General features: G+C 40.3%; 1 protein-coding gene across 6 annotated transcripts in view; it reads right to left on the reverse strand.

Annotated features, from left to right (window-relative positions):
• LOC310753785 (integrator complex subunit 6-like) overlaps window positions 1–22,260 on the reverse strand; it is a 121,653-nt gene that overhangs the window by 25,645 nt on the left and 73,748 nt on the right. For all 6 annotated transcript variants that reach the window (XR_014543452.1, XR_014543453.1, XM_083595126.1 and 3 more), the window contains 4 exons: window positions 17,514–17,729; window positions 17,275–17,398; window positions 12,289–12,431; window positions 11,920–12,151 (listed from right to left, as the gene is read on the reverse strand). Coding sequence is in view for 4 of the 6 variants with exons in the window: in XM_083595126.1 (XP_083451252.1) it covers window positions 11,920–12,151; window positions 12,289–12,431; window positions 17,275–17,398; window positions 17,514–17,729 (715 nt within the window). In the remaining 2 variants the exon portion in view is untranslated. The remainder of the gene's footprint in view (window positions 1–11,919; window positions 12,152–12,288; window positions 12,432–17,274; window positions 17,399–17,513; window positions 17,730–22,260) is intronic.

Raw genomic sequence — 22,260 nt, forward strand, 5'->3', positions numbered from 1 at the left:
TAAAATCAATAAATATTTCTTTTAAAAAAAACAGATTTGCTGGACCTGATCACGGCCTAGAGGAGGAGAAAAAGAAGAAGGAAAGAAATAAGGAAGAAGAGGGAGAAGGAGAAGAGGAAGAAGAAGAAGATACTGATAACAAAGCCACTGGGTTGACAGATTAGAGAAATGGCAGTGAAATTGATAACCTGGAATGTAAATGGACTTAATGACAAATCTAAAAGAACTAAAATTGAGCATGTTTTGAAAAGACAGAATTTGGATAGAAACAGACACATTTTGATTAATAAAAGGTTGGGTAGAGAATTTATAACTTCAGATGTAAATAAAAAAGGAGTGGTTTTGTATATAAAAGAGAAACTTGAACCTAAGTTGATCTCCAAAGATGAGGAAGGGAGAGTGATTGTGGTCCAAATAATGCTGCAAGGTGAGAGATTGATTGTGGTGGGACTCTACTCACCAAATGAAAATAAAGGGGGAATTCTTTGGAAAACTGGAGGAAAGATTGATGGAATTTATGGATCAGAAAATAATAATAATGGGGAATTGTAATGGAGTGGCGATGCCAGAGTTAGATAGAACGTTGAAAATGAAAACAACGAAAGAGGGCAAACTTCCAAAGACGTTTTTTGATTTGATTGACAATGAGGGGTTTTCTGATACAGCAAAATAGCCTCCCCCAAAAAAAGAAAGAGAAAGAAAGAAAGAGGAAATCCTGACTCATCTCATGGAAAATGAGAAAAAAACTATCAGTAAAACCAAAAGATGAACAAATAAAACAAGCTATCAAGAGGTTGGAAACTCAATTCTCCATGTTGGTGAGCCAGGAAGTGGAATGGAAGATAAAATTAATGAGACAGAAGAACTTTGAATCAGCAAATAAGACTGGGAAATTACTAGCTTGGCAATTAAGGAAACGTCAAAGTCAAAACATAATTAACAAAATAAAGATAGGAGAACAACTGACAGAAGATCCAAAAGAAATAAGGAAAGCCTTTCAAGGATTTTATAAGGAACTATATAGAAAAAAAGCAAGATATAAAAAAATAGAGAGATACCTGGAAATACATAAAGGAAAACAGATCTCATTAGAAAAAAGGGAACAATTGAATACTCCAATAACTATACAAGAGATTCAAAAGGCAATGAAGCGAAGGAAACAAGGTAAAGCTCCAGGACCTGATGGTCTCACTGCAAAATATTATAAAACCCTTTGAACAATATTTTGAAAGGAGGAAAGATACCAAATACATGGAAAGAGGCGCATATAATGTTAATCCCTAAGCAAGATACAGATTGTTTGAATGTCAAGAACTTTAGACCAATATCGTTGCTAAATAACGATTACAAACTATTCACAGACATTATGGTGAATAGACTAAAAGTAATTCTAAACGAGTTGATTCACAAAGACCAAGCAGGTTTTTTACCTGGCCGACAAGTAAGAGATAATGTAAGACATATTGTTGATATACTAGAATATTTGGAGTTCAGAAATGATAAACCAGCCGTACTAATGTTTATAGATGTGGAAAAAGCATTTGACAACGTTTCTTTTTTTTTTTTATAAAATTTTTATTGGTTTTTTAACACATAATAGACAATACAAAACAATACAAAAACAAACAAACATATAAACATGTATAATTTCTTCACATTTTTTCTTAAACCTTCTTTCATCGACTTCCTCATACCTCCCCTTTCTGCATCCCTGTTTTAAAGTTTTCCAGCAAGCCCCAATGTCAACTTATAACACTTTTTTTCCCTTTAAATCCTTTTTCTCATATCCAATTATTTGTCCCCGCAATTCTGTTTTACCCGACCCAAAACATTTTAGCACTCATTAATTTTGCAACAGTTCTTGAGATAAACTTTAAATTTCTTCCAATCTTCCTCCACCGTCTCTCTCCCTTGGTCGCGGATTCTGCCAGTCATCTCCGCCAGTCCCATGTAGTCAATCACCTTGGTCTGCCATTCTTCCAGTGTGGGTAGTTCTTGTGTCTTCCAGTACTTTGCTAGAAGTACTCTTGCTGCTGTTGTAGCATACATAAAAAACGTCCTATCTTTCCTTAATACCAATTGGCCCACCATGCCCAGGAGAAAGGCTTCTGGTTTCTTTACAAATGTGCATTTAAGCACCTTCTTCATTTCATTATAAATCATTTCCCAGAAGACCTTAATCCTTGGGCACGTCCACCAAAGGTGGTAAAAGGTACCTTCAGTTTCCTTACATTTCCAACATTTATTATTGGGCGTGTGGTAAATTTTTGCAAGCTTGACTGGGGTCATGTACCACCTATAGATCATTTTCATAATGTTTTCTCTTAAGGCATTACATGCCGTAAACTTTATACCGGTGGTCCATAACTGTTCCCAGTCAGCAAACATAATGTCATGGCCAATATCTTGTGCCCATTTAATCATAGCTGATTTAACCGTCTCGTCCTGTGTATTCCATTTCAGCAACAAGTTATACATTCTTGACAGATTTTTAGTGCTGGGTTCCAAAAGCTCTGTTTCTAATTTTGACCTCTCCACCTGGAAGCCAATTTTCCTGTCCTGTTTAAAAACTTCATTTATCTGGTAGTAATGTAGCCAGTCTCTTACTTTAAATTTCAACTTCTCATAACTCTGCAATTTTACTTTTCCCTCCTCATGTTCTATAATTTCCCAATACTTCGGCCATTTGGATTCCATATTAAGTTTTTTCACTTCCTTAGCCTCCATTGGTGACAACCACCTAGGGGTTTTGTTTTCTAACAAGTCTTTATACCGAATCCAAACATTATATAATGCTTTCCTGACAATATGGTTTTTGAAACCTTGATGGATTTTTACCTTGTCGTACCATAAATATGCATGCCAGCCAAATCTGTTATTGAACCCTTCCAAATCCAAAATGTCTGTGTTCTCAAGAAGCAGCCAGTTTTTCAGCCAGCAAAAAGCCGCTGATTCATAATACAACTTCAAGTCCGGCAGGGCAAACCCCCCTCTTTCTTTCGCATCAGTTAATATCTTAAATTTTATTCTGGGCTTTTTGCCCTGCCAGACAAATCTAGATATATCTTTTTGCCACCTCTTGAAACAATCCATTTTGTCCAAAATCTGCAATGTTTGAAACAAAAACAACATTCTCGGCAAGACATTCATCTTAATAACAGCAATTCGGCCCAACAAGGAAAGTCTTAGATTTGACCATATTTCTAGATCTTTCTTAACTTCTGTCCAACATTTCTCATAATTGTCTTTAACTAAATTCACATTCTTAGATGTCAGATTAATCCCTAGGTATTTCACCTTCTTTGCTACTGTCAAACCAGTTTCACTCTGAAACTTCTCCCTTTCAACAGCTGTTAAGTTTTTATCCAATACTTTCGTTTTCTGTTTATTCAGCTTGAAACCTGCTACTTGACCAAACGTTTGTATTAATTCTAAAACTCTTTTCGTACTAGTGTCTGGCTCTTCCAAAGTTAAAACTAGATCATCTGCAAATGCTCTCAGTTTATACTATTTAGCTCCGACCTGAATCCCTTTAACCAGCTGGTCCTCTCTAATCATGTTTAATAAGACCTCCAGGACCGATATAAAAAGTAATGGGGATATTGGGCATCCCTGTCGTGTCCCTTTCTCAATAGCAAACTCTTCTGTTACCACATTATTTACAAACAATTTTGCTTTTTGTTCAGAATAAATTGCACTTATACCATTTTCAAAACCTTGGCCTACCCCCATCCCTTGGAGGTTCTTTTTCATAAAATTCCAAGAAATGTTGTCAAAGGCCTTCTCCGCATCCACAAAAATTAACACTGCCTTGGTATTAATATTAACTTCCAATAACTCCATAATATCTATTATGTTTCTCACATTGTCTGACAGATGTCTTCCTGGAAGAAAGCCCGCTTGGTCTTTATGAATCTCCCCCACCAAAACTCTTTTCAGTCTTTTTGCCAAAATGTCTGCAAAAATTTTGTAATCCACATTGAGTAATGATATTGGGCGGTAGTTCTTAACCTGGTTCTTTTCAGTCTCTGTCTTTGGTATAAGTGTAATATAAGCTTCTTTCCACGATTCAGGTGCCTTCTTCCCCTCTATAATTTCGTTGCAGACCTCCTTCAACAGTTGCAAAAGCCATTCTTTCAAAGCTTTGTAGTATCTGGAGGTCAGTCCATCAGGTCCTGGAGATTTTCCCAATTGCATGTTCTGAATGGCTCCCTCAATTTCTTGATCAGTTAATTTCTGGTTCAAAATCACTCTACTTTGTTCAGAAATTTTTTGTAATCCATATTTTTTAAGAAATTCTTCAATCTCTTTTTCGTTCACCGGCCCTTGTGCATAGAGTCTCCTGAAATAGCTCTGAAAACAATTTCTAATCTCATTTGGTTTGTAAATGTTCTTTCCCTCCACTTCTAAATTAGTAACCGTATTCTGTTTTTGTCTCTTCTTCAGTTGCCATGCCAAAAATTTCCCACATTTATCTGCCGATTCAAATGTCTTTTGTCTCATTTGTTTTATTTTCCATTCTATCTCTTGGTTCATCAATTCCATATATTGTCTCTGATAAAACTTAATTTCTCTCAAGATTTCATGTGACTTTGGTTTAGATCTCAATCTTTTTTCTCCTTCTTTTATCTTTTCCAGGATCTTATCCTTTTGCTCATTTTGTCTCTTCCTTTTTATGGCATTCTGTTGTATTAAGAATCCTCGCATAACGGCTTTACTTGCGTCCCAAATTACTCTTTTTTCCACTTCTGTTCTCAGATTTATCTCAAAGTAGTCCTTTATTGCTTTCTGGGCCTTTTTATACACCTCTTCATCTCTAAACAGGGAGTCATTCATCCTCCATCTAAAGGAGCCAGCTGTTGTTGGGTTCATCTCCATCTTTACAGCGTTATGGTCGGAACAAGTCTTTGGGCAGATTTCCACTTTCTTAATCTTTGGTGCCATCCCACTAGATACCCATATTTGGTCAATTCTGGTCCAAGTCATTTTTGCCTCAGAGAAAAAGGTTCCCTCTCTCTCAAGAGGGTTCCTTGTTCTCCAAATGTCAATCAGGTTCATATTGTCAGTCATTTCAAAGAAGGTCTTAGGTAGTCTCCCATCCTTGGAGACCACCTGTCTTTGTGCTTTGTCCATATTTGTGGAGACCACTCCATTCATGTCTCCCATTAAGATTACATTATAGTCCAGATAGTCCATTAGTGTCTCATGCAATTTCTTGAAGAATTCTGACTTTCCTTCATTCGGTGCATAAACTCCTATTACCAATAATTTTTCTCCTTGAACTTGGATTTCAATTGCCAAATATCTTCCTTGTTCATCTTTAAATATTAATTTAGGGGCCAACTTTTCTTTTGCATAAATTACCACTCCTCTTTTCTTGACTTTGTCAGATGAAATAAATTCTTGTCCTAATCTTTTATTTATAAGTAGTTTTCGATGTATTCTGGTCACATGAGTTTCTTGTAAGCAAATCAAGTCCAATTGTTCTTTTTTCAAAATGTGAAACACCTCCCTCCTTTTTCTAGGAAGGTTCAGTCCATTACAATTCCAGCTTAAAATTTGCAGAGACATCTTGTTATTTACTTAGGTACTCCCCCAACTGCTCCAAGCAAACCTTCTTCTGTTAATGTTTTAGCTCCAAAAGATAGGTTTGAGATATCTGGTATTTCTGCTGGGTCTGTAGTGTCCACCGTTTCTTTGCAAAGGTCCTCCTCGTTCCTTGCCAAAAATTGTTCTTTGTCTTGCACTGTTTTTATCTTAATTTTCTTTCCTTTATAATTGAAAGACAGGCCTTGCGGGAACTCCCATCTGAATGGAATATTGTTCTTTCTCAGTAGGGTGACCAAATCCTTGTAGTAAGTCCTCACTTCCAAGATATATTTGGGAATATCTTTAAAAATCTGCACACGAAAATCTCCAATCTCAAGAGCTCTTTGAAAATGTAAGTTTAATATCTTGTCCCTCTCCTCCTGAGATCTCAAAGTTATTAAACAGTCTCTAGGGCTCTTTCTATTTTGTTTCCTGCCCGGTCTGAAAGCAGTTATTATCTTAAACTCCTCTTCTTTCAAGCTGTCCTGCCAAAATTCCAGAAATTCTTTTGTAAGGTAGTCTGTCAAATTGTCCTTTTCATTTTCTGGAATCAATCTTAATCTTAGATTCTTATTTTTCCTCTGTAATTCCAGTAAAGACAGGGCAGCATCATGTTCTTCTAGCTTTTTACAGACTGGCACCAACTTTTCCTGTGTATTTTCTGCAGAAACTTTTGCTTCTTCTGCAGAAATTTTCGCTTCCTCTGCAATCTTTCTGGTTGCCTCACTTTCTTGTACTAATTTATTTATTGTCTCTGTGTTTTTGTCTATTTTTGTTGACAGTTCAATCAGCTGTTTAGAGTTTTCGGTGCTCTGCTTTGTGAGTGCTTCCAGAGATTCATTTATTCTCACTAGTGCATTTGCTACTGCCGCAGTATCCATGGGAAAAGTTGTAGCAGGTGCAATTGGATTTGTTACTGAGGCCCTTCTCTTTTGTTCAGTTTTGCCTTTAGCTCTCGTTACTCTTGCTTCTATTGGGCCACTCATGTCCCAAGGTCATTCCCACGGGAATAGCTTTCAAATGGGAAATTCCACAAGCCTGTTTCTCACAATAACAATTTTGTAACAGTTTTCCTGCGGCCTCTAGAGGGAGCCGCTCAAAGTTCCAAGTGCTAAAAACAAAAAGTTCCCTTCAAAAATAACACAAATAACAGCCTATTCCAATATTTTCCAAATGGTATCAAATGTATCTTTCCAGAGTACCCAATTTGTATCCAATAAAGTCTTTACTTGTTGCAAAGATATAAAGAACCAACTTTGTTGCAAGTCTCATTTGACAACGTTTCTTGGCAATTTATGAAAAAAAAGTATGGAGATGATGGAAGTGGGAGGATCCTTCCTGAGAGGAATTGAGGCAATCTACTCAGAACAGAAAGCAAAATTGATTGTGAATAATGTTTTGACAGAATATTTTGACATCACAAAGGGTACCAGACAGGGGTACCCACTGTCCCCATTATTGTTCATCATGGTACTTGGAGGTATTAACTAATAGTTTGAGAGAAACATCAGAGGTAAAAGGTATCAAAATAGGTGCAAAGGAATTTAAACCTAAGGCCTTTGCAGACGATTTGGTGCTAACATTAGAAGAACCCCGATTGAGTGTCAAGAAAGCAATGGAAGAAATTGAGGAATTTGGGCAATTGGCAGGATTTAAACTGAATAAAAGCAAGACAAAAATGGTGGTTAAAAATATGGGAAAGAATGAGATAGAAATATTGAAAAAAAAAACTGTGGAATTAAGGTGGTAAAGAAAGCAAAATATTTGGGAATTTGGTTGACTGCAAAGAATATTATTTTGTTTAATGACAATTATCACCCGGTTTGGAAGGAGATTAAAAGAGACCTGGAAATATGGAACAGGTTAAAGTTGTCAATGTGTGATAGAATATCAGCAGTCAAAATGAATGTATTACCTAAGATGTTATTTTTATTTCAAATGATCCCTATAATCAAAGGAAAGGCACAGGACAATTCAAAGAATGGCAGAAGGTACTTTCACGATTCATATGGCAGAGGGAAAAACCAAGGATAAAATTTAAATTACTGATTGATAAAAAAGAAAGAGGATTTTCAGTACCGCATTTAAAACTTTATTATGAAGCATCCTGTTTATGTTGGATAAAGGAATGGATAACATTGGAAAATACAGATTTGTTAGACCTAGAAGGATACAACAATAGATTCGGATGGCACTCCTATCTCTGGTATGATAAAGTGAAAGTGCACAGAGGATTTACAAACCATGTGATAAGGAGTGCTCTATACGAGGTTTGGGATAGAAACAAAAATTTGTTGGAAAGGAAAACACCGTGGTGGATATCACTGGTAGAGGTACTAACAGTAAAGAAGTTGAATATGAAAGGGAGGTGGGCTACTTACGAAGAGATCTTAATGAGAACAGATAAAGGATGGAAATCGAAGCCCTATAAGATTTTGGGTATAACACTGAGTACAATGCTTGGGTGAAAATGTGGAATGAGAGTTTAAAATTTACAGCATGTACTGCCTTAAAAGAGAATATTATGAAAATGATGTACTGCTGGTACTTAACACCTGTTAAATTAGCAAAAATGTATAGGATGAGCAATAAAGTATGCTGGAAATGTAAAGAGAAGGATGGAGATTTTTACCACATGTGGTGGACATGTGAGAAATTAAAACAGTTTTGGGATCTGATTTACTCAAGTATACTTTCCCAAATATGCCAGAGGCTTTTTTGTTAGGCTTGATGGGAGAGGAAATAGAAAAAGCAGATCAAAGCATATTTATGTATGCCACGACTGCTGCTAGAACTTTGTTAGGCCCAAAATGGAAAATACAGGAATTACCAACAGTGGAGGAATGGCAGTCGAAGATGGTGGATTATGCGGAACTAGCAAAACTGACCTGCAGGATCCGAAACCAAGAGGAAACAAAATTCCAAAGACATTGGAGTAAATTTATGGATTATCTAAATACAGTGGTACCTCTGGATGCAAATGGAATCCGTTCCGGAGCCCCGTTCGCATCATGAGTAGAGCGTAACCTGCGCCTGCGTGGGTTGCAATTCGCCACTTCCGCGCATGATGTCATTTTGAGCGTCTGCACATGCGTGAGCAGCGAAACCCAGAAATAACGCGTTCCGTTACTTCTGGGTCACCGCGGAGCGCAACCCAAAAATACTTAACCTGAAGCTACTTCAACCCAAGGTATGACTGTAATTTGAAGACTCTAGCGGACTGAAATAAATCTTATGATATGGACAGGATATAATAAGAAACTGCGAAAAGGAGATTGAAATAAGAAAACCCGTTGAAGGGTGGGAGAAAAGTCAGTGCTCAGCAGCGTGTTGGGTAAGGAAGTGGGTAGATGATTGTTGAAAATTTGTTGAAATGAAAAATCAATAAAAAAAAATTAAAAGGGGGGGGTCACTCGGGACTTTGTGGAAAGCATGGTCTCCATGGGGCTGTCCCTGAATAAGTTTGGCCCAACCCATAGCCACGGACATGCCTTAGACCTGGTGTTCTTCTCTACGGACGTGGGTGATCTGACACTAACTAAAAGTGAAATAAAAGAAGTGCTATGATCAGGTCACTTCCTGGTGCAACTAGACTTATCCACAACCCTTCCCCTCTGCAGGGAGGTGGGATTGATTCAGATGGACCACCCCCGCCACTTAATGGATCCAGATGGTTTCCAAAGAGTAGTAGGGGATGTTTTATCCCACGCTGATGGCTTTTTAGCTGATTCCCTGGTGGCCCACTGGAATGTGGAGCCCAGAACTAGATAAACTAACAGGAAGGATTCGAAACCGGTGGGGCCAGAAATTAATGGAAGACTGGAGTAAATTTACGGACTATTTGAAAAGTATTTGTGAAGATCAGACGACGTATGTAGGTTTGCAAGACATTTTGTGAGGAGCATTATTGGAAGTATTGCAAAAATGGAGAAGGGGAAGGATGATTTGTTAAGAGATGTAAAGGCAATATAAAGTTAAGAAATGCATAAGAAGTGGTTAAAACGGTGGATCATCAGAGGTGCTGATGGAAGTCTAAAAAGATTGTATAAGTGATAAGTTTTGTAGTACATTTTATAATTTATGTTAAAATCAAATATATATATATATATATATATATATATATATATGAATGTGGAGCCCAGACAGCCCCACGGTTTTCACCAGAGCTGAGGGTGATGAAACAATCACCGAGATTGAATCGGACCAGACACGGGATAGAGCTCAACATCGAGCCTACCAAGTGGCAACAGCAACGGCGAAGAGGACTTTCTTCTCTGCCTCTACTGCATCTGGAGAAAACAGCAAGATACTCTTTCAGGTGTTTCACAATCTAATGGAACCACCCCAATATCTCCCGCAATGATTTTACAAAGTTCTTAGCAGATAAAGTCGCTCAGATTCGGAATGAGGTAGACTCCACCGTGGGAGCAGGGCCAGGGTGGAAGAGTGCTAGGGTCTAGTCAAGTTGTATGGGATCAATTCCAATCTGTTACCTCCGAGGATGTGGACAGGCTGCTTGGATGAGTGAAACTGACCACCTTGTGAGGAGAATCAGAACTTACAGGGTTAAACAGTTCTGTGTGACGTCTCTGCTTACTGAGGTGTGGTTTCTTTCACATCTTTGTGTGTGAGTTGCTTTCACTTTTCGCTGATGAGCCAGAGAGAATGTCTGCTCGATCTCCTGGCTGGTTTATGATGTTCTGCTGTACATGATTAAAGCCTTCTTAGATTAGCAAGAAGGTTGCGTACGGACTATGATTTATTGCACCTACACAAGGCACACACCGCTGCTGCGATACTCTGCTTGGAGCCAGGAAGAAGTCTTGCTGGATGCCATTCTAACTCCAGACACCTGTCTCCTTGATCCATGCCCATCCTGGCTCATAAAAGCGAGCCGGGAAGGGATGGGCGATGGGCTCCATAAGGCGGTGAACACTTCCCTCTGTGAGGGAGCCTTCTCAGACCTGCTGAAAGAGGCAGTTATTAAACTGCTTCTTTAAAAAACATATTCGGACCCAGCCAATATGGCCTTTGACACCATTGACCATGACATCTTTCTGGACTGTCTAGAGGGGCTGGGAGCAAGGAGTACTGTTATGCAGTGGTTCTACTCCTTCCTCCTGGGCCGTGTCCAGAAAGTGGTGTTGGGGAATCAGTGTTCGGACCCCTGGGCTCTCACTTGTGGGGTGCCTCAGGGTTCCGTCCTCTCCCCCATGCTTTTAAACATCTATATGAAGCTGCTGGGAAAGATCATTAGGGGGTTTGGGCTGGGTATTCACCAGTATGTGGATGATACCCAGCTCTACCTCTCTTTTAAATTGAAACCAGTGAAGGTCCTGTGTGAGTGTCTGGAGGCGGTTGGAGGATGGATGGTGGCTAACAGATTGAGGTTGAATCCTGACAAGACGGAAGTACTGTTTTGGGGAGACAGGTGGGTATGGGGGACCCCCTGGTCCTGAATGGGGCAACCGTGTCCCTGAATGACCAGGTGCACAGCCTGGGAGTCATTTTGGACTCACAGCTGTCCATGGAGGTGCAGGTCAATTCTGTGTCCAGGCCAGCTGTCTACCAGCTACATCTGGTACGCCGGCAGAGACCCTACCTGCCCGCAGACTGTCTCGCCAGAGTGGTGCATACCCTGGTTATCTCCCGCTTGGACTACAACAATGCGCTCTACGTGGAGCTACCTTTGAAGGTGACTTGAAAAATGCAACTAACCAGAATACAGCAGCTAGATTGGTGACTGGGGGCGGCCGCCGAGACCATATAACACCGGTCTTGAAAGACCTACATTGGCTCCCAGTGCATTTCTAAGCACAATTCAAAGTGTTGGTGCTGACCTTTAAAGCCCTAAACAGCCTCGGTCCAGTATACCTGGAGGAGCGTCTCCACCCCCATTGCTTAGCCCAGACACTGAGGTCCTCCTCCGAGGGTCTTCTGGTGGTTCCCTCACTGTGAGAAGCGAAGTTACAGGGAACCAGGCAGAAGGCCTTCTTGGTAGTGGCGCCCACCTTGTGGAATGCCCTCCCTTTGAGGAGATAAAGAACTACACAACTTTTAGAAGACATCCGAAGGCAGTCCTGTATTGGTAGGTTTTTAATGCTTTATGTTTTTATTATGTTTTTAGATATGCTGTGAGCTGCCCAAAGTGGCTGGGGAAACCCAGCCAGATGGGCAGGGTAATAAATAATAATAATATAAATAATATAAATACCTAAGCAGGCAAAAGGGAATTGTTTAGTGAGGGTTTAGCAGAAAAAGCACAAAGGAGAAGTAAAAGGAACAAAGTAAAAGTCAGATAGGTTGCAGCTAAGCTGTAGTTCTAATTACCTTTGTAGGCTGGCATAGCTTTGAGGGTGGCGTTGGTTGGGGACCCTGTAGCAGAGGAGGCCCCCTTCACACTGACATGATTGACTATCATTGGTGAGGACTGGGACTTCCTTAACAGTGGAGACATACTGTGCCTTCTTTTCAGACAGGCAGGGGTGTTGGTCTCTCCTGGACGCTTGATTTTGTTCTGAGGACCGGTGACAAACTCATCTGCTTCATCAATCATCATGCCCTGGAAAACACATAATCAACCATTAAGATCAGTTAGCAGTATTGTTATTTTGGAACAAAATACCAACTCCACTCACTCAGAGTCATGAAATTTTTTTGGGCGAGTGCCCTGGGTTAATTACAGTAGGCTCTACCTACCTTCTTATCCTGCTTGAAAGGGTTACCAAAAGTATGAAGTCTTTTGGGTTGGTCTGGGTCAATTTCCCGAAGTAGAGAAGGCATTCTCTTTAGATATTCCTGGTAGTTCCCCATCTGAGCCACTGGAACACTATGAATGCAGTCTGCAACAGAAACAGAAACAATGTATATCATTTTCAGAAGTTTTGAACTTCCCTAAAGTTAAATAGTTAACTTGTTAAGTTTTTCCAGCTGTGCCATTTATAGTCCCATTGTTCTTAAGCATGTGTTCACAAACTTTTAAGTGCAGACTGGAGATGTGCATAGGAAAAGTGTCTTTGAACCTGATGCATGATATCTAAGGATATGAGATTTCCCATTTTGCTAAGAGTTCCCTTGTAACACATGTCAATCTTGAATGAAAGTTGTGTGTTGGGAATCTAAGGTAAGACCACACACAGTGAAGTGTGACTCCAAGTCATGTTTGCTGTAAAAGTCATCACAGAGAAGCAGTGTCAGTAAGGTCCAAATGTTTTACTGTTGCAGAAGTAACAGACACAGGAAACAGCTCTGGACAAAGTTATACACAGAAAAAGTAAGTTCCAGCTGGCAGGCTTTTCAGATACAGAATATCCCTATTACTCTAATTCCAAGGCTTCAACTGCAATACTAACACAAAATACACCAGCTGACAGAGTTGCAATCGAAATTATTCAACCCCCCATTGCTAATCAGGTTTATTATAAAAATTTACAAACTTTCAGCTGTTTGCAATGAGCAAATCAAACCAAAGCAATTGAAATAGCTTAACACAGCGGGTACTTCAAGTGGTTTCTCTGTTGTGACTAATACCTCTGAGGGCAGAAACTGGAAAATGCTGAAAAATACTGGTTCATTCTGGAAGGTTCTGTTCTTTTCTGCTGAAGCAGCTGGAAATGTTATGCTTTACGTTTTGTTATCTCAAGGTCAAGCTGAGCCAGGAAAGAGAAATCTATGAGCTCAGCAGGCTGAGTTCTCATTCTTACTTTTGTTTTCTACCACTCACATCTGCCAAGTTCTCTCTTTTGTAATGAAGCTGGAAAACCTTTACTAAAAGTTATTCTTTTGCTAATGAACTTTTGCCTCTGTGTGATTTATTGCTACCAGAAGTGCCAACTCCAAAATACGCTTCTGCATCAGGACATGGAGTGCTTTGGAATTTAAGCCAAATCATGTCAGATTATGTGCCCAGGTTTTGGGGAGGGGGGTTTCCGCCCCCAATTTGGAGCTTTTGGAATATGATTCCTGACCCAAATCATGCCAATTTCCTCAAATTCAGCTAAAATTGCAATTTATACTCACTTTTTCAGTCTCACTATTATTCAACCCCTTCATGGCAAGCATCTTTAGTACTTAGTAGAGCAGAATTCTGCTGCTATGACCTGCTGCAAACAAGATGCATAGCAAGACAGCAGCTTCTGGCAGCGTTCCTGAGGAATCTGAGCCCATTCCTCATGAGCAATGGCCTCCAGTCCAGTAATATTCTTGGGTTTGTATGCTGCAACCGCCTTCTTTAAATCCCACCAGAGATTTTCTATGGGGTTCAAGTCAGCTGACTGTCATGGCCACTATAGAACCTTCCAGGACTACTTCTGCAACCAAGGCTTGGTGGAATTTGAGGAATGCTTGGGATCACTGTCTTCTTGGAAAGTCCAAAGACGCCCAAGATTCAGCTTCCTCACTGATGGCAAGACGTTTCTCCCTTCTGTGTTCAGTACGTGCCTTACTGTGTTCATTGAAACCTCAATGCCTGCTGCCACCAAGTCTTGCTGCAGCTCTTTTGCAGTCACTTGTGCATTTTTCCCAGCCTACCGTCTCAGAAATCCAGTTGCTGCCACAGATCGCTTCCTTTTTCTGCCCTGTCCTGGTAGTGTAACCACTGTTCATTTAACTTTGAACTTGCAAACTATGCTTCTAACAGTGTCTCTAGGAACATATGGTGCCTTCACTATCATTTTGTATCCTGCTCCTTGTTTGTGAAGGCCGATGATCTTTTCTCTTACCTTCTTGGACCATTCTCTTGACTTAGCCATATTTCTAATGTGCAGCCAAATTTGACACTCTGCAACCCCCTAGCCTGCTCAGGTATTTCATGTGTTGCAGCTCAAGCACACCTGGTGCAACTGATGAAGCCCTTGATTAGTTGCATCAGGTGTGCTTGAGACAACACCTGTTGTATTTGTGCTGTTGTGAGGGATTCTATTCAGGGGGTTGAGATTGGAGAAGCCAGTATAAGTTGCATTTTCAGCTGAATTTGGGGAAACTACTTGAAGCATCCGTGATGTTGAGCTATTTCAACTGCTTTTGCTTGATTGTCGACAGCTGAAAGTAGGAGCCAGGAGCCAGAATCAAGCACTAAAAGAGTATTAGAACTGATTCAAGAATTTGGTCAGGTAGGTTTTAAGTTGAATAAGACGAAAACTAAAGTTTTAGAGAAAAATCTAACCGAGATTGAGAAATATAAGTTTCAGAAGGAGACAGGTTTGACACTGGTTAAGAAAGTGAAATATTTAGGGGTAAACATGACTGCTAAGAATGTGAATTTATTTAAGGATAATTATGAAAAATGTTGGACTGAAGTGAAAAAGGATTTAGAAATATGGTCAAATTTGAAGCTATTGCTGTTAGGCCGAATTGCTGTGATAAAAATGAATGTATTGCCAAGAATGTTGTTTTTGTTTCAAACATTGCAAATTTTGGATAAAATGGATTGTTTTAAGAAGTGGCAGAGAGATATCTCTATATTTGTCTGGCAGGGCAAGAAGCCTCGTATAAAATTTAAGATCTTAACAGATGCAAAAGAAAGAGGTGGATTTGCCCTGCCAGACCTTAAACTTTACTATGAATCAGCCGTATTTTGCTGGGTGAGAGAATGGCTGCTTCTTGAAAACACTGATGTGTTGGATCTGGAAGGTTTCAATAATGTATTTGGTTGGCATGCATATCTGTGGTATGATAAGGTTAGAGCACATAAAGCGTTCAAAAGCCATATTGTTAGAAAAGCATTGTTTAATGTTTGGATAAGATATAAGGATTTGTTAGAAAATAAAACCCCAAGATGGTTGTCACCAATGGAAGCAAAGGCTCAGAAAAAAACTCAATATGGAGGCTAAATGGCCGAAGTATTGGGAAATTTTGGAACAAGAGGGAGACAGACTAAAATTGCAGAGTTTTGAAAAATTAAAAAACAGAGTGCGAGACTGGCTCCATTATTATCAAATAATGGAGGCATATAATTTGGACAAAAAAATAGGCTTCCAAGTGGAAAAATCAAAATTGGAAACAGAACTGCTAGACTCTAAAGTTAAGAATTTGTCAAGAATGTATAACTTGCTGTTAAAATGGAATACTCAAGATGAAACGGTGAAATCTGCTATGATTAAATGGGCACAAGATGTTGGACATAATATTATGATGGCTGACTGGGAACAGTTATGGACCACTGGTATGAAATTTACGGCATGCAATGCCTTAAAAGAGAACTTAATGAAAATGATCTATAGGTGGTACATAACACCAGTCAAGCTTGCAAAAAATTACCATTTGCCTGATAATAAATGCTGGAAATGTAAGGAGACAGAAGGTACTTTCTTTCACCTTTGGTGGACATGCCCAAAGATTAAGGCATTCTGGGAGATGATCTATAATGAAATGAAGAAGGTATTTAAATATACCTTTCTGAAGAAACCAGAGGCCTTGCTTCTGGGCATGGTTGGCCAATTGGTGCCAAAGAAAGATAGAACGTTTTTTATGTATGCCACAACAGCAACAAGAATACTTATTGCAAAGTACTGGAAGACGCAAGATCTACCCACCAGGGAAGAATGGCAGATGAAACTGATGGACTACATGGAAATGGCGGAAATGACTGGCAGAATCCGAGACCAGGGAGAAGAGTCGATGGAAGAAGATTGGAAAAAATTTAAAGTATATTTAAAAAAACACTGTAAAATTAATGAATGTTAGAAAGATGCTGGAATGGATTTACATGGTCTTAGCAGAAAGGTTATAAAGAATTAAGTAAAAATGGATTGTTAATGGGTTAAAGTGTAAAATTTAAGGTTAAATTGCGTTAAGATAAATTATGGAACAAAATTTGAGAAAGAGGGAAAGGACTTGCTGAAACAATTATGAAATAGAATACAAAAAGGGAGGCGTGAGGAAGTCAAGGAAATAAGTAAATGAAAGATAAAGATATGAAAATACTGGATGTTAGTGTTTTTAAATGTTATTGTTTAGCTGTATTGTTTTTGGGTTTCTTTTTTTTCTTTTTCTTTTTAGGACTGTATTTTTCTTTATTTTTGAAGTATTGTAATCTTTTTTATTATTATTGTCTGTTTTTCTTTTTTCTGTAATTGTTAAACTTTAATAAATACCTTTAAAAAAAAAAGAAAGTTTGTAAATTTTGATAATAAACCTGATTAGCCATTGCAAATGATTAAATAATTTTTACATTAATCACACAGATTAAGGGTTGCCGTATGGCAGGATTCAGGGCTAGAAGAATCCATAAAATCCATGTATTCCAAGTCCAAATCCCAAACCAGGGACAGCTCAGTGGTAGAGCATCTATCTTGCATGCAGAAAGTCCCTGGTTCCCAGAAACTCCAGGTAGGGCTGGAAGAGATTCCTGCTGAAATCCTGAAGAGTTGCTGCCATTCAGCATAGCCAACCATTTATCAGTTGGATCAGTGGTCTGACTAAATACAAGGCAACTTCCTACATTCCTAATGCTTTGCATACCAAAGCTCCCAGGTTCAATCTCTGGCAACATCTCCAAGTAGGGCTGGACATGTCCTGTCTGAGAGCACTGCTGCCAAACAGTGTAGAGTGTAGACAATAGTGAAGGAGGTGGATTAATGGTTTGCCTCAGAATAAAGCTGGTTCCTGTGTTTCTACTCTTCACCGAAAGGAACCGAACGAGACCCTCAATTCAGTCCAATGACAACAAGGCAGGATACAAGTTACCTTCATCCTGGCCCAGGATAACTTTGTGTGTTTTCAGCAGGTTAGTCCTCATTCGGGTCAGCTGGTCTAAAAGGCTGCAGCGAGGAATATCATAAGCATTCCTGTATGCCTGTGGCTTTAGATCCTGAATTTTAAAAACAAAAACAGAATGTTGGTCAACTCATTGCTGTTTGAATACTACAAAGTTGGAAGATGTAAGGCAAGCATTTTGCTTCCCACTGGTACCACATCACACCCACCTTGTTTAAGAGCCCTATGTGGAAGCCAGCAAATTCCTTAACGTTCGTTTCAGGAAGCCTGAGCGGAGATTCACCTGAGATCCCGGGAAGGAGCTGTTTCAAATCCCTCTTCTGGATCAGGGAGAGACCACTGAAGTGATTTTTCACTTTAATGCCTATCTCTTGTGGTGCTTTCTTGCCCACTGACCCTATTATCCGCTCCGACTCTATTTTCGTCTACAACAAAATCACATAGTATATTGAGGGAAGTAAACAGCACAGCAGATGATTCTGGTATACAACAAATTCTTACTACATCAAAAGGTAGCCCAAACCTGCTCTCTACATGCTGAAAGAGATTGAGGATTATTTATAATACATCTCCTCCAAGATTCAAGCCATATATCTAACTGTCACGACCATCTGTTAAGACTACATAAGCATTTGAGTCACACAGGGCCTTTTCATAAATGAACAAATGCCTTTTAGTCCAAAATGCATAACAAATGAATTCAGTTACCTGGGACAGAAAGTTAAAACAATGCAGTTTTTTTATTTATTTAACAACATGGAAAATACAAACAATGACCACAGTTCTTCTCATTGGCCAGGATAGAATAACATTCTAGAGAAGCAAATTTAGTCAGAAGCAACTTTTAGTCACAAAATACAGCCTGGTTCACATCTATCCAAGTATGATTAGCTGTATTTGTATGCTGCTGTACAAAGGCTATCTGTGCAACTCAAAAGCTTGCGTATGTGGCATTCACATGAACAGAAGTTGATCCAATAAGGGCTATTATTGTTGTTTTTATTTTGATTATGTATTTTATAGTTTTATATTCTGATTTTATTCTGTGAACCTCCCTGAGACCTGTGGGTATAGGGCGGTATATAAATTCAATAAATAATAATACAAAGAAGTTATGATTTGTGAAACCAGAGCCAGGATTCAAAGAACAGTCTGTTCAGTTCTGTGCATTAGCCCTTTTGAAACGGCCTCGGCCCTGTATACCTGAAGGAGCGTCTCCACCCCCATCGTTCAGCCCAGATAATGAAGGCCAGCTCTAAGGGCCTTCTGGCGGTTCCCTCCCAGCGAGAAGTGAGGTTAATAAATAAAAGTGTATCATGATGGCCACAATAAGCCTTTGAATAACAGTTGTTGGGAATCACAAATGGTGATGGTGCAGCTGTTGTTTGTGGGCTTCTCATTGGAGGTCATTCTGCGGACCTTCCTCTCATGGATAGACCGCATAATGCATCTTCTGAACATCTTAAATGACAGGCTGCCAGGTGTAGTAAAGCCAAACGACATTGCTTCTATAGAGTATTTAAATTGCGATGGGTATTCAGTACAAGCAATGATTACTTTTCACGACCAAAATCTGGCCAAACTAATCTACAGATTAAGACACCTATTCCTGAAGGAAATGATTATAACAAGACTTTTTGAAAATAGGCCACCAATGACTTTATTTTCTGATGCTAAGCCCAACAAACTAACAGTAAATGAGGAACAGGAAAAATTTAGGAAGGGAAACAGGTTTCAAAAGACCCTCCTTGATCATCACAAACAAGAGGTTTTAAAACCAATAAGGGGAACTGCATCCTTATATGATCTGCATCGCCCAGGGAGTGAGCAGAAGAAAACACGCTAGTAAGTCAATTCTGGTCATTGCCTTCCTTAGTACAAACTGAAATTTTAGAAAGACTAGAAACACTTAGAAATAGATTAGCTGGGGAGGTCAAACGTAATGTTGCTAGGGAGGAGGACCTAGCAGAGGACCAGACTTCCTTCAAAAAGGTTCTCACGGTGGAAGAATTTCCTACCCAGGGACACAACTTAGTAGTTTGTCGTTGTCACAATTTGCAGGTAACGGCAGAGATAAATCGGCCTGCAATTACGGAAGCAAAACGTACAGGGGAAGATAGTAGATTAGCCCTGAAAAGGGAAACCAACCCCAAGGCGACCTCACTGAGCTTTTGGACTAAAATGAGATACTTAGATGAGGAGGAAACTAGGCTCCAGTCAGATGGAACATCCCCCGGAGGATGCCTTGCTAAACAAAGGCTCTATGATTACCAATGTGAGTACCCTACATCCACTGTCTGAATTCATTGAACACCTGGGTTGCTCCCCATGCAAAGACGCTGATAAAACAAATAACATCCAGTTGCCACACAAAAAGGCTAACCCCAAAAACTCTTTGGACAATAATTGACAAAGATCAAATCTTTTGCAGGCTGGTCAAAAAAGACATCCGACCTGCCTTTTGTTAAATTCATCCAAGGATACGACCTTGTATTCCTACAGGAGACTTGGAGCATAAGCAAAATAGATGTAAACGGCTTCTCCTCATTCTGCCTCCCAGGTTCACCAAGCATTAAAGGGGGGGCGGACCAAAGGCGGTTTGAGTACCTTGGTATCAACAAGATTAAGGGTTACCCGTGTAAAACTGGAGCCTCTGAACCACCTGGCCATAGTCACGTTAATGAGATGCTTATAGCCTGCTACTGATTAACGTATATCTCCCACCTCAGAGAGGAAAACAGCGGATAAAAAATAACTGGTCCAGGCTGGAATTGTACAGTGACAAACTGACGAATCAGTTCCCCGATTCAGTGATAATGGCAGGCGATTTAAATGCTAGAATTGGTAAGTCCGATGAGGCTTTATATGAACATTTTCATGAATTATCACCCACCCCAGAGGACGCCCACTCCATACCAATTAGACATTCAAAAGATAAGGGTTGCAATTATGCAGGCCTGTGCCTGCTGCGCTTGTCTAACAAGATGGACTTGGTCATACTGAATGGCTGTGCCAAAGGGGAGAAGGCTGGGGAATTCACGTTTATATCAAATGTAGGCGCTTCTACAATTGATTAAAGTGGTACCTCTCGATGCGAACGGGATCTATTCCAGAGCCCCATTCACATCCTGAAGCGAACACAGCCCGCGCCTGTGCGTGTGCAGGTTGCGATTTGCCGCTTCTGCGCATGCCGTCATTAACCTGGAAACGCTCAACCTGATGAACATTTAACCCGAGGTATGACTGTATATTATAGTGTCACATGACCTTCTGAATAGAACCCTTGAATACAAAGCGGAAGAACGGGTAGATAGTGATCATTTACTGCTCTGCCTTCATCTTGATGTAAAAAAGGATCTATTCTGTAATGACAAACTTGAGCCCCCCAGGTCCACCAACATGAAGCTGAGATTTTCGCGTATTAGATGGTCTGACAAGATGGATGAGGAAATCTCTAGGAGCTTGTTCTCAGAGAAATACCTCATTATGAGACATAACCTCTTAAATTCTGCATGCCCTGAAACAAGAATAGACTTATTTCAGGATTTGATTTTATTCCTTCAAGCCTGTTTGATTAAAAAAAAAAGCAACTCAGCGGTCATTACATCCTTATAAATCTAAACCCTGGTTCGATCAGGAATGCCGCGCTATGAAGCTTACTTTGCTGGGTAAATATAGGAACTATAGGTCTGCCAATCTACCTTCACTCCCTGCAGAGTGGTTTGAAGCCAAACAAAACTATAAAGCCTTAATTAAAAATTAAAAGCTTCAGGACCAAAGGGGAGAGTGGCAATGCTTAATAGAGGCTTCCCGAAGGAGAGATTCAGCTACCTTTTGGAAAATAGTTGCAAGCGGTTGGCAAGATACCCCCTCAGAAGTGGAGTACAGTGGTGCCTCGCAAGACGAAATTAATTCGTTCCGCAAGTTTTTTCTTCTTGCGAGTTTTTCGTCTTGCGAAGCACGGTTTCCCATAGGAATGCATTGAAAATCAATTAATGCGTTCCTATGGAGACCGCTTGCCAGGCTGGTGGTGCGGAGAAGGGCTTTTCTCCCCACCGCAAGCCTTCAGGACAGGTACGGGAACAGAGGGGAAGGCGCGCAGCGCTTCTCCTCTGTTCCCGGGGCTTGCGGTGGGAAGGAAAACCCTCCTCCCACCGCAAGTCTTCAGGACAGCCTTCCGAAGGCTGGCGGCGGCGGGAGGTCTCTCCGCCCCACCGCCAGCCTTTGGAGGAGGTCCGAGGACAGTGGGGAAGACGCGCTGCGCTTCCCCGCTGTCCTGGAGATTTCCCTATGGGCTTTCGTCTTGCGAAGGAAGCCCATAGGGAAATTCGTTTTGCGAAGCGCCTCCAAAACGGAAAACCCTTTCGTCTAGCGGGTTTTTCATCTTGCGAGGTGTTCGTCTTGCGGGGCACCACTGTATTCCATCCCGGTTGGGGTTTGGGAGTCATACTTCCAATTCTTACATATGACTAACCAACACTTACAGTCACAGTCGCTGCCTCTGAGCTATGCCGGTGCTGAGTGGCCCCTGGTGTCAACTGAAGAAGCTCGCAGGCTTATTCAATCTCTTAAATCTGGCAAAGCTCCTGGAGTGGACAGTATTTCCCCCAAGCTTCTCAAGGCCAATGCTGATTGGTGGGCCCCACTGCTTGCAGCCCTGTTTACCAGCATAGATCAATCGGCTACCATCCCGAAGGATTGGGGACTAGCAATCATTATTCCCATATTCAAGAAAGGGAGCAAATCCGACCCTGCTAATTATAGACCAATTAGCCTACTAATTATCATCAGTAAACTCTACGCTGCCCATTTACGCAATAAACTTGTGGATTGGATGGAGCAAGAACATGTTCTTACAGAAGCCCAAGCTGGTTTCAGAGCAAACCGGTCAAACCATAGATCAAGGCCTAGTACTCCAGCACCTTGTGGAAAAATATACCTAAAGAAAAGGAGGAT

Source organism: Podarcis filfolensis (assembly GCF_964270895.1).
Source record: "Podarcis filfolensis genome assembly, chromosome: W".
NCBI lineage: Eukaryota > Metazoa > Chordata > Lepidosauria > Squamata > Lacertidae > Podarcis > Podarcis filfolensis.